Source organism: Arvicanthis niloticus, chromosome 24, assembly GCF_011762505.2.
Source record: "Arvicanthis niloticus isolate mArvNil1 chromosome 24, mArvNil1.pat.X, whole genome shotgun sequence".
NCBI classification, from domain to species: Eukaryota; Metazoa; Chordata; class Mammalia; order Rodentia; family Muridae; genus Arvicanthis; species Arvicanthis niloticus.
In genome coordinates this window covers 15,056,933-15,068,381 of record NC_133432.1, presented here as the reverse complement: position 1 = coordinate 15,068,381, position 11,449 = coordinate 15,056,933, and the positions used below count along the sequence as shown (strand labels likewise).

The following is an 11,449-nucleotide window of genomic DNA, read 5'->3' as shown; positions in this document are numbered from 1 at the left end:
CTCAGCAAGAGACTCTGTTAAAGGAACAATTAGACAGTGATATAGCATAGTCCCACTGTCCTCTGCTGGTCTCTGTGAGGGTACATGTGTAGGCATGCACATGTGTGCATAAGTATACATCACACATACATTCAGGACAATGCATGGTCTAAGGATATGGCTCAGGAGAGTGCTTGTCTAACATATGTGACCCCTGGGGTTCCATCCCCAGGACCATGTGGTGGTACACATCTGTAATCCCAGAACTCAGGAGATGTTTATAGTAGGGTCTCAAAGTTCAGTGTTATTTTCTGCTATACAGTTGAGCTTGATCTCATCCTGGGATACATTACATTGTGTCTCAAAATTTAAAAAACAAACAGCAAAACCAAGGTTGGGGTAGTGTAGGTCACTGTAGGAACTCAGGCTAAGCATGTGTGAAGCTCTGGGTTCAATCCCCAACACCACAAAGGACATGAGAGTAGGAATCTGAGCAGAATGGCTGAGGCAGGAGGATTGCTTCAAGTTCCAGGCAAACAAGAGCAAAAACTAAAACCCAACTATCCAAGCAAGCAAACAAACCAAAAAACAACAGGCAAATGATATTTGGTACTTTGGTGCATCCTGGCAGGTTTAACTACTTGGGAGTTTGAAACAGGAGGACCACCAGACCTTAGGTATATAAAGGTAGCCAAGGCAACATAACAACAAGCCCTAACCAAACAACAAACCAGGTAGGCAGTGTGGCACACGCTTTTAATGCCAGTACTGCAGAGATGGAGGCAGGTGGATCTTTGTTGAGTATAAGGCCAGTATAGTTTACACTGCAAGCTAGCCAGGGATAAATAAGTGAGACCCTGTTTAAAAAAAAAAAAAAGTCAAGGATCTTATTGATAAATTTCTGAGTATTCATTCGTTATGAATTTTAAATTGTCCTGTTTTGGATCCGGTTGTGATAAATACATTATTAGAATTAATTTTATGTCACGTTCTGCTTTCAAAAATTGATTAGTGAAACATTCAAAATGATGTATGTAGCTTGCTTTATATTTTTATCAGCCATTGTAGAATTGGGTAGCATTCGTTTCTTTATAAGATAAAAATGTCACCAAGAAGCGTTTGCCAGAGGAAGCCTAAGGCTGATGGTTGGGGTGCTGGTGGAGCGGGGGCGGGGGATGGAAGAGGAGGTCCCCTCCTCTGCACCTTTAGTCCCAAAGAGGGGGGGACAAGACCCCGGTGGTGGCCCCCCCTTTTTTTTCTTTTCTATCGGAGAGGCTGACGCCGTTGTCACCAGATCCACAGATGATGTCTAAATATGACTAATTAAAAAAAACCCTGCAAACCATGGCGATTAAAAACAACAGAAAAGGGTGGGCGTTTTATGTAATTTGATGAGCATTACTATTCAGGCAGAACTCCAAAATATAGTACCTTCGGAAGGTTATTCATCAGATCCCAAATACGTTTGGTGATGACGTTTCAGTCAGTTTAGAGATGGGCGGGGGCGTGTATGGGGCGGGGTGGGGTTGGGGGAAAGAAGGGTCCAAAAAATGGAGTGCAAACTCCGGGTAGTCGAAACTTTGCCAAGTTCACTCTTGCTTCCTTAGCATATAAAACCCGTGTCTGGCACACAGTAGGTGCTCCCTTAAAATATTCCAAAGAGTTCGTGTGACAAACGTCACGAATGAAAGAGCGAATTTTCTGGAGGAGGAGGTGTCTCTCCATCCAGCTTTTGTCAGTCTCAAAGGAGTCTTGGGTTCCCAAAGGGTTAAAAAAAAAAAAAAAGCTCACTTAATCCAGGCAGAGACAAGACATTCCCCCCACCCCACCCGAAATAAATGTCAAGAATGGGTTATTCTAATTCTGGGATAGAGCTAGACGTGGGCATCTGGAATGATTTCCGTAAATTAGAAAAAACAAAAAAACAAAAAAAAAAAACCCAAAGCAAACCAAACCACCCCAATCGCCACCATTTTCTCCAGGTAATTTTCCATCCCTGCCCCCACATTCAAGAGACACAGGGAAAAAAAAGTACTTCTTCCATCCTCCCTGGCTGTTTAAGAAAGAGGAAGGCGCGGGCCAATGAGCGGCGCGCGGGAGGCCGGGGCGCGGCGGGGGCGCCGCGGGGACCGCAGCCCCCCAAACTTTGGCAAGTTGCGGGCGGCGGCGCAGCGCGGGGCGCGGCCGCGGGAGGAGCCGCCCCTCGACGCCCGCCGCCCCCTCCCGGTCCGGGCCGGGCCCAGCACCCGCTGGGCTCAAAGTTTGCGGCCGCCCCTGCGCCGCGCGCCCGATGTATGGGTGATATACTGCGGCGGCGGCGGCAGGGTGAGGGACGGCCATATTTGCCGGCGCGGCCCGAGCCGGCGACAACAAAAAGTGCGCGGGCTCCCGGCAGGCGCTCGGACGGGTGCGGGGACGTGGGGCCACCCGGCCCGGGCCTCGGCCTCGCCGCCGCGCTCGCGGCCTGGCCCGGCTCTGCCCGGCGCGCCCGCCGCCCGCGGGGATGTCGTACAAGCCGAACTTGACCGCGCACATGCCCGCCGCCGCCCTCAACGCCGGTGAGTGAGCGCGGGCCGCGCGCGCCGCGCCGCAAGTGCCACCAAGTTGGGGGCTCGCGCTCCGGGCCGCGGCCCGGGGCTCCCCGAGTCGCGCGGTGCCTCGGGCGGCGAGCTAGCCGAGGGTGGTGGTGTGTGTGGGGGGGAGGTGTCCCGGGCCGGGGCAGCGCGGACGCCGCCGCCGCCTCAGCCGCGCCGCCGCCATGATTCCGCCGCTTCAGCCGCGCTGCCAAAGTTCGCGGTGCGCCTGGAGCTCGGCGGGGCAGCGGCCCGGGCCCGGGTGTGAGCGGTGGAGCGGCCGCCGATGGCGGGGAAGCGAGGGCGCGGGCGGCCGGGCGAGGAAGGCTTTTTCCCCAGCTCCCCCCCCCCGTTTTTCCCCTTCCCTTCCCTTAGGCTTTTTGGGCGGCTCGGCGAGGGCCCCTGCCGGCGGGAGACGGGCGGCGCAGGGAGCGAGGCGCGGGGCTCCGAGGGTCGGCGGAGCGGGACAGGCCGGGGCCGGGCCGCGTGCGGGGCGGTGCGAGGGGCCAGGCTGGCCGCGGGCCGGGAGGGAGCCTGGCCGGGGTCCCGGGAAGCGGGCGGGTGGGCAGGGTCCGCGGCCTGGGTACGAGAGCGACTCCCGGTTTCCTTCACCCGGCTCTCGGAAGGCCCCTTGGAAGAAGTTGAAGTGCCGGGGCCTCGTGGGCCCTGCGGGCGGCGTGCTGCGGCTCGCCGGTCCCAGGGGTCCCCATCTCAGATCTCCCACGTGGGTACGTGCCCGGAGGGCCGCGCCGTGCAAGCCAAGGGGACCTGGTCTCCCTTCCCCTCCGGGCCTGGGAGCCGCCGGGAAACTCTTGCAAAGTTCCCAGGCAGCTTTGGGCTGTGGCTTGGGGCTAGCCCCGGACCCCGAGGGAACCCGGGATAGGAGTGTGAAACTGACTTCTAGAGGTGACCGGCTTTGTGTCCAATTCCAGTACCCCCTCCTCCCAGATATTTGGCTGTGAATAGACCGCCCCCCCAAAAAAAAAAACAGATGCGAAGTAGTGGGGACCAGGAGGGATAAGGCCTTCGAAGGGGAGGTGGGGGTCGAAGATGGTTATGGTCGCTGTGTCTTTTAAAAATCCCACCCAGGTTGGCACTTCCAGATTGGAGGTCTTGTGTCCAAATGTTGATTCCAGAACTCCAGAAACCCTCCAAGGGACCTGGATAAGCTCTGAACATGTGTTTTAAACTTCTCTGCTCTTTGGGGTTTGGAAAAGGTTGAGATTTAGGGTAGCCAGCCTGGGAGAGTTAAAACGTTAGCACGTGGACGCACAGCCCCCCCCCCCAACCCCCGAGAGCATGCAGCCACTGTATCATTTCCAGTGGTTTCACCCCCTTTGGGTGACAGGATTTGTTGTCAGGTAGGATTTTTGCCTCCCAGCCTTCTTGGTCAGTGTTTAGGATGGAAGGGCAGTAGGTTGCGTTGCCAGCCGGAGGGAGGCCAGAGACGTAGGCTTGATCGAGCTAGTTCTCCGTGGGTCTCACACTGGGACCTTTTAGGGTGTGGGTCATAGTGGCAGGCCGCCCCTGGGACACTGAAGCTCTGTTCTGGGCTTGCTAGCACCTGTATTCAGCTCTAGTTCTTTTTCCAGTGAGGAATGCCAGGATGCGTGCCGGGGTCTCCAGGTGTCCGGCATTTTGGTGGGGGCCCGCCCGCCTGCCGGTATTACTTTGCAGAAAGCCCTTCTCTCCCCTGCCATCTGCATCCAAGATGGACTCTCACAGTGGCTCCTCCGCCTTCCCTGTCATCATCTCTCACGCCCTCCAGGCCTGCCTCCTGCTCACTGAGTTGCCAAGCTGCGGCCTGGCCGGCAGTGGCAGTGGCGGAGTTAGACAAAGCCCCCGCCTTCCCAGCCCGACAGCCCCCCCCCCAGGGCGCCCCAAGTGGCGGGAAGGCCGCCAGCTCCCCAGGCCCAGGCCGCTCTTTGTCTGGCGTGGGGGCGGGGAGCTGAGCCTGGCCCCAGGAGCTTCCTGGCCTCTGCCAAGCCCTCTCAGCTCTGCACACTGCTCTCATTGTCTGAGATGCACCACACCGGCTGAGCTGACGTGGAACCGCCTCCCTGGCCTCCTTCAGCCCAGGTGCTGGTGTCTTCCGGAAGGAGAGGGCATGATTGGCGGAGGAGCACCCTTCCACCCCGACTTCCCAGGGGGGCAGACACCTTCCCTAGCACTGAATATGGGGCTGGCTTTGATACAAAGTCAGGTTCATCTCCACTTCTCCAGGGTGATGGAAAGTAGACTTGAAGTATGGGGGTACTTCTCATTCCTTCTGTCCCCCCACCCCTTAAGGGCATTCCCAAAGCCACTAGACCTTCTATTGGGGAGCATGGCCTCAAACAAGTGGAGAAACTGAGGCCTGGAAGAGCCTTGACAGGTCCCACAGCCAGGAGTGGCACTGCTGGTACAGCAACCCCCCCCCCCCCCAAGTCCTGGAGAAAAGATGTGACAGGGAGGTGAGAATTAGTGAAAAGCTGGGGGGAGCACTGAAGGTGTCCTGGGGCATCAAGGATGGCCAGGCTACTTTCTACATGGTGCTGGAATCATCTAAAGGCTTCCAGTGCTCTGTCGTGGCACCCCACCCCTTCAGCATTTAGCCCCTTGCCTATCCAAGCCCAGAAAGGGCTTGACTACCTGTAATGGGAAGGGTTAGAACCCACCTGCAGGCCTGTGAAGGAGCGATCTCTGATGGGTTGTAAATGGAGTTTTGCCACAGTGGCAGAGAAGCTAGGGTTGCTCACGTGGGGTGGCAGGCTCTTAGTGTGCTCTGCTCAGGAGCCACATCCATGCCTGGGGCTAAACCTGGGCACACGCTATACCTGGGAAGACCCTTGGGGCACTCTACTCTTGGACAGAGAAAGGTGTTGGGGTTGCCAGCTTGCTGATTAGCCACTTCTGTGCCTTGAGGCACACCCTGCAGCCAGGCCGTGGATTCACGGCTCCTCCCAGCTCCAGCAAACCCAGCTCCTGAACTTACTTCCTCCTGCCCCTCCCCTCGCCCACACCAAGTGAGCAGCTGGTGACTTGGCCAGCCTGGTACCAGCTGTCCATCCCTGGGGCCAAGTCTGCAGAGCTGCTGTGTGTGAGAGAGACAGTTTGGCTCTGGGGGCGGTGGTCAGGCAGCTGCCGAGGAAGACTAGGTAAATTCTCCATGGTTACTGCTGTTTGTAATTCGAAGGACATCCTCTACCCGCCTAATGGCCACTTGGTTGCCATTATGGGTCTGCATGCTGCAGCCAGGGGCCTCCTCATTGCATATCTAGGATGTGACATTTGTGCTGGGCTCTGGGCCCTGGCTTTGTTCTGACTGCTGCACCTGGATGATGTCCTCAAGTGCTACGGTCCATCTGTGGGGTCTTAAGCCCCTCTTTTTGGAGTGTAGAGCTGCTGTGTGCTACAGGACAGAGAGAGAGAGAGAGAGAGAGAGAGAGAGAGAGAGAGAGAGAGAGAGAGAGAGAGAGAGTTGTAGAGATAGTTGTGTCTCTCTTTGGAGGGGATGCGAAGCCCATAGGGATTGAGGGCTTGTCTGAGGCACAAAGGCTGTTCTCCAGAGCCCTGCTTTGTGTGTGCAGCACACCTGTCACTCTTCCGGTTCTGTGCCTTCATGCCTTTGTGGGTTTTTCTTGATGTATTTTTCCAGCAGAAGTGGGTGCATAGGAGCACAGAGCTGGCTCTGTGTAAGAAATTCTAGCCTAGGTTAGATTGATCTTGATAGTTGCCAGTCACAGATGTAGCTTAGTCATCCTACTCAGCTGAGTCGGAGTGGGGTGGGATCAGCAAGAATCAGGCTGGACACAGCTATCAGGTTCAATTCTGGTGGTGGTCTCTCTCAGAGTTCTGTGGGTGGGCTAGGGTGGGTTGTCTTTTGAGGTCTGAGGTGTGTATGGAGTGGCTGCTTTTTCTGCCCTTGTTTGCATTCATCTACATTAGTGTCTGGCCCATGTCCATTAGAGGTTGAGCTGAGGTCTCTCTGCTGTAAAACAAAAGTTCACGGGTGGGGTCTGGGCAGGGGTGTGTGGGTGCGTGTGTGGGCGTGTGTGCGTGCGTGCGTGTGTGATGACCTGCTGTACTGGTGTCCTTTGGTACACATATCCAAGTCTTGGAGACCTATAACTTTTCCCTCTTCCTTGCTGCAGGAGGTGTCCACTCCCCGTCTACTAGCATGGCGACCTCCTCTCAATATCGCCAGCTGCTGAGTGACTATGGGCCTCCATCGCTAGGCTACACCCAGGTATGCTAGTGCCTGTGAAGGGAGGGCCATGTGGGCAGCTGGAACACCAAGGGTATAGATAAAGACCACTGCTTGGAGAAGGGATTGAGGGACAAAGGTTCCCCTGTGTTTCCTTAGCTGTGACTGAGGCTTGTCTCCTATTCTTTCCTTGAGGGACTGTTTCAGGGGGACATGAAGGTGTGGGGATATAGGAGAGAGCCAGTGGTCACTGAGCTGCTTGAGTCACTAGGTCCATGTCTCTGTGGGTTGCATTGCTTGTTTCCTGGGCAAGTAAGGTCCAAGACAGTATATTTAGAGCTGGTGGTTATGAGTGTGGTCCCAAGTCAGCAGCTTGGTTTATTAACTGGTTCTATCCTTTATGAGACCTCTTAGAGACCCAGATCTCTCATTAGTCCATTTTCTTGACCCCAAGGTCATTTTCAGGAGGCGACTGGCTGCTACTGTACATTTGGGTGTGGGATCTGTAGTTTCTTGCAACCCTGGTTGCCAACAGGAAGATTCTATGAGCCAAACCCCAGCCAGTGTTCTGGGGTTGCCATGGTGGTCTCTCCTTGGCTAAAGAGGCTGTGCACAACCTCCATCCATGCCCCGACAGCCTGTCCTATCCCAGGAGGAGAAGGAGGCACGGGCCCGGGAACGGGATAGGCTGAAGAAGCGGAGGCGGCGGGAGGATGGGCTGAGGCGCAGCTTGGAGCGGCAGCGCAATGCCCTGGCCATGCGGCGCCGTCGCTGGGAGAAGCGAGAGGCCAGGAGGCGGATGTGCCAGGAGGCTGAGCTCCAAGGCCTGGCCTGTAGGCCTGGTGGCGAGGCTTGGGAATGGAGGCAGCAGAGGCGAGAGGAGCAGGCCAGAGCCCTGGACAGGGAGCTGGCCACCATGGTCCAGCTACGGCAGGAGGAGGAGAGGCTGGAGCCAGGGTCCTCGATGATCTGGGTGCTTGCTTGGGCCATAGCCTGGAGAGAAAGGCTGTGGGGAGGATGTGGCGAGTTTGATAAAGTTCTAGGCCCATCCTGGGTCCTTAGCAATTGTTGGGGTCCTCCAGGGGTGATGTCTTCCATCTACCTTCACTGTAGACACTTGACTCCCCCTCTTTGTCTTGTGGATCTAGGTGCTCCCTTGACTTGTCACTTTGACAGTCAGTTCTGTTTTCCTGTGTGGATGGTAAAGTGGTTTTTCTGGATGGAGTCTGGTGTGAATGAGGATCTTTTACCCACCCTGGAGTTGTACCTATGAGAAGGACATGCTTCAGCTGGGACAACCCTGGGAGCCTAAGGCTAGGTCACTTTCCCTCTCCCCATGGGTGGCCACTATGGTGGGTCAGTCTATTCTAACCCTCGTCTTCTGGTCCTAGGGAACTGGAAATAGCCAAGTGCCTCAGAGTAAATATGCAGAGCTGCTGGCTATCATTGAAGAGTTGGGGAAAGAGATCAGACCCACATATGCAGGGAGCAAGAGCGCCATGGAGCGGCTAAAACGAGGTAAGCATGGTGAGGGCCTGAATGTTGCCTATCACTGTCGAAGGACTTTCTGAACCCAAGCATACTGGTAAAATACCTGTAGTCCTAGGTATTTGGGAGGCTGAGGCAGGAAGATGCCTTGAGCCCAGGCAGCAGAGGCTAAGGGGTTTCCTAGGGAAAGCACTAGTTGGTCAGGGACAGGTCACTTGATCCATCCATGGGTTAGTACTTCAGAAATGTGTGCTGTTGCAGTTGCTAGGGAAACTCTAGATTCAGTAGGTGGTTGAGGTGGGAGATGGGGCTCATGGGGTTTCTGAGAAGGGCATGGTAGCGAGCCCTCCTCACTCCTGTCCCTCACAGAGAGGCTCCACTGGTTTAATGGAATTCTTGTATCCCTAAGCTGTATCCCGTGTGTGCTCTTGTGGACCACAGTATAGGACCCTGAGCAGTTGTGACTATAGAGGCTACTGGGTGGTCTCGGGGTCAGGGCTCCGTGATGTCTGACTGTGCACTGTTGTCATGTCTTTAGTGCAGCCTGTCCTCTGATCTGATTAGGGGAGCATCTTGATGTTTTTTTTTTTTTTTTAATTGTGGCAAAATATATGTGACATACAATTTATTTAACATGTTAAGAATTGAATGAAGTTAATTCATATTATTATATAACACCACACAATTTGTATCTAGAACCTTTTATCTTACAAAATTGAAACTCTGTGTTCATTAAATCAAACTGCCCTCATCCCCTTGAGATTCTTGAGTGATTTAAAAGGGAGGATGATGTCACAGAGCACACGGGATCCAGGGTGTGAGGTGTGATGTCACAGAGCACACGGGATCCAGGGTGTGAGGTGTGATGTCACAGAGCACAAGGGATCCAGGGTGTGAGGTGTGACACAGCACACGGGATCCAGGGTGTGAGGTGTGACACAGAGCACACGGGACCCAGGGTGTGAGGTGTGACAGGTGCTGAGCAGTGCGTTGCCTCGTGACAAAGCTGCTGAGGTGAGAGGGCTTCTATTTCAGAAGTTGTCACAGAAGCCTGGCAGGGTTCTAGGTTCATTCATGACCAGGAGGGATTTGGTTGATAAAAAACATCACGGAATGAACTTGGCAGAGAATTGAGATGGCTTGGATCATGGGTCCCTGATCTGTCGCAGAAGGCTGCACTGAAGTCAGATTTCCCAGCCAGAGCCAGGCCAGCTGAGGGACAGGCTGTAGCTGAGAGCTGGTCTTTGCCTGAGTTTATGGGTCCTTTGTTGAGAAAGTGACTGAAGCTAGATTGGGTACAAATGGGGACAGGACTGAAGATGGCAACTGGCAGAGAGAGCGATATGGGATCCCCAGTAGCATCAGTACTATGCTGCTGCTTCCATGGCACAGGAAGCGAGATAGTTCTGGGAACTGCAGAACTGCTTCCACAGGTAGAAATTCTCTGGAAGATGCTAACCTATGAAGTCTTAAGCAAACTTCCATCCACCCCAAAAGCCAGCGGATTGAATTATATGGATGTACCAATAGCCATTGCAGGATACATTCTGGGGGAGCTGGCCCTCCAAGAGTGAGGAAGAGTTCCTGTTATCCCAGCCATCTGCTGAGCCCCTACAATCACATGTCACACTAGTGTGAAAAACTTTGAGGCTGTCCTCACACTCAGAATTCCTGATTCTGCCTTGAGTACTAGGATTGTGGGTATGAGCTGCTGAGCTTGGGCATTGTATATGACTACTTTTTAAAGAGAAGATAACTATGTTGCTGACTTGAACTTATTAGGTTCAGATGATCTTCCCCCATCACAGCCTCCTGAACACCCTGGCCTTTCTAGGTGTTTGGATATAGACTCTCCATTCCCCTCCTGAACTGGGACTTCAGCTCTTCTTCCTGCTCTGTGAATGGGCTGATGCCAGTTTCTGCTTCTCTTGCAGGCATCATTCATGCCCGAAGCCTGGTTCGGGAGTGCTTGGCTGAAACGGAACGTAATGCCAGGTCCTAGCCCTGGCCAGTCTGAAGGCCCATCTCGCTACTCCGTGGAGATGAGAGGCTTTGTTCAAAATGGCAGTAATTTTTCTACCACAGTCATTAAGCTTTGAACCCACACTCAGAAGACTGGGAAGACATTTTGCAGTAACTGACGATGTGCATTTTAAGTAGTTAGGAATGACCCAGCTCTTTTTTCTTTCTGAGCATTTGAAAGATGTTTGTGAAGCCACTTCACAGCAAGCTATTGTTTGTCCCCAAATACCAGTGTCCCCTTTCACCTCCCTTTGGATACATTTTCCATTTGCATCACCCCCCGTTGACTTCCTTTCCATGAGCTCACCTGCCTCTGAGGAGCTGAGTGCAGACCACAGCACGTTCGCTTAGTAGCTGGCCCACCTGTGTGCAGTGTAGACCCTGCTTCATGGAGCCGCTCTGCTTAAGCGTTTGCATGACTGAGTGCTTTGAAGTCAATCTTTAAAATGCACAGGTTATAAATACAGAAGAAAGAGCAATCTACCCAACCTACCAAGCACCCTGCAAATGTCCATCCTGAGACTGTAGATCTCAGTTCCATGTTTACTGTGAGCCCATCACATCATCTGGAAGAAAACGACTGAAACTGTTGCATCTTTGTATTTATTACTTGATGTAATAAAGCTTATTTTCATTAACACTTTGTATGAAGATGTGGAATCTTTGGGGTCTTAAGTGTTTGTTTTTCTTTGTGGAAGGACAGACAGAGTCTTGCTAATTATAGTGACTCTGGCTTTGAACTCACAATCTCTGTCTTGGTTTCTTGTTGTGGTCACCACTGCAGCTCCTGGGGGAGGGCCTGGACATGTCTGCTCAGGGATTTCCTGTCTGGCCCAGCGGCACCCTATGTGATGATACCACTAGCACAGCTGATTTCCAAGTGCGCTTAAATCTCAAGGGTGACAGAGATCCACATTGTGGGACTTAAGTGTCCTGTAATTGCCACAGCAGCTGCGTGACTGGTTTGGTGAACTGCTACTGTTCCTCTGCCATCACAGGTAGGTGGTGCTCCTCCCAGAAGTCGGGAGGCAGAGGCAGGAAGATCACATCTAAGGAGATAAGAACTACTTAGTGAGGCACTGCCTTTAAAACAATAATAAAAGTTTTTTGGAAAAAAAAAATCCGCCTGGCAGTGGTGGTGCATGCCTTTAATCCTAACACTTGGGAGGCAGAGGCAGGCGGATTTCTGAGTTCAAGGCTA

General features: G+C 53.6%; 1 protein-coding gene across 2 annotated transcripts; it reads left to right on the top strand.

Moving 5' to 3' along the window:
• Positions 1-2,154: 2,154 nt before the first annotated feature.
• On the top strand, positions 2,155-10,886 carry Cdk2ap1 (cyclin dependent kinase 2 associated protein 1). 2 transcript variants are annotated; one of them, XM_076922895.1, is made up of 4 exons: positions 2,155-2,537; positions 6,686-6,780; positions 8,130-8,256; positions 10,161-10,886. In XM_076922895.1, the coding sequence occupies exons 1-4, from the start codon at positions 2,483-2,485 to the stop codon at positions 10,226-10,228; spliced, it is 345 nt and encodes a 114-aa protein (XP_076779010.1). In that variant the 5' UTR covers positions 2,155-2,482; the 3' UTR covers positions 10,229-10,886. The 2 variants fall into 2 exon arrangements, with proteins under 2 accessions (XP_076779010.1, XP_076779009.1); XM_076922894.1 differs by lacking the exon at positions 2,155-2,537 and adding an exon at positions 3,144-3,280.
• The last annotated feature ends 563 nt before the right edge of the window (positions 10,887-11,449 follow it).

Bases quoted from the DNA above. Each gene is read 5' to 3' on its own strand.
- Cdk2ap1 (XM_076922895.1), top strand. From the start codon at position 2,483: ATGTCGTACAAGCCGAACTTGACCGCGCACATGCCCGCCGCCGCCCTC. The intron at 6,781-8,129 runs GTATGCTAGTGC...TTCTGGTCCTAG, and splicing joins CATCGCTAGGCTACACCCAG to GGAACTGGAAATAGCCAAGT. The intron at 8,257-10,160 runs GTAAGCATGGTG...CTTCTCTTGCAG, and splicing joins CATGGAGCGGCTAAAACGAG to GCATCATTCATGCCCGAAGC.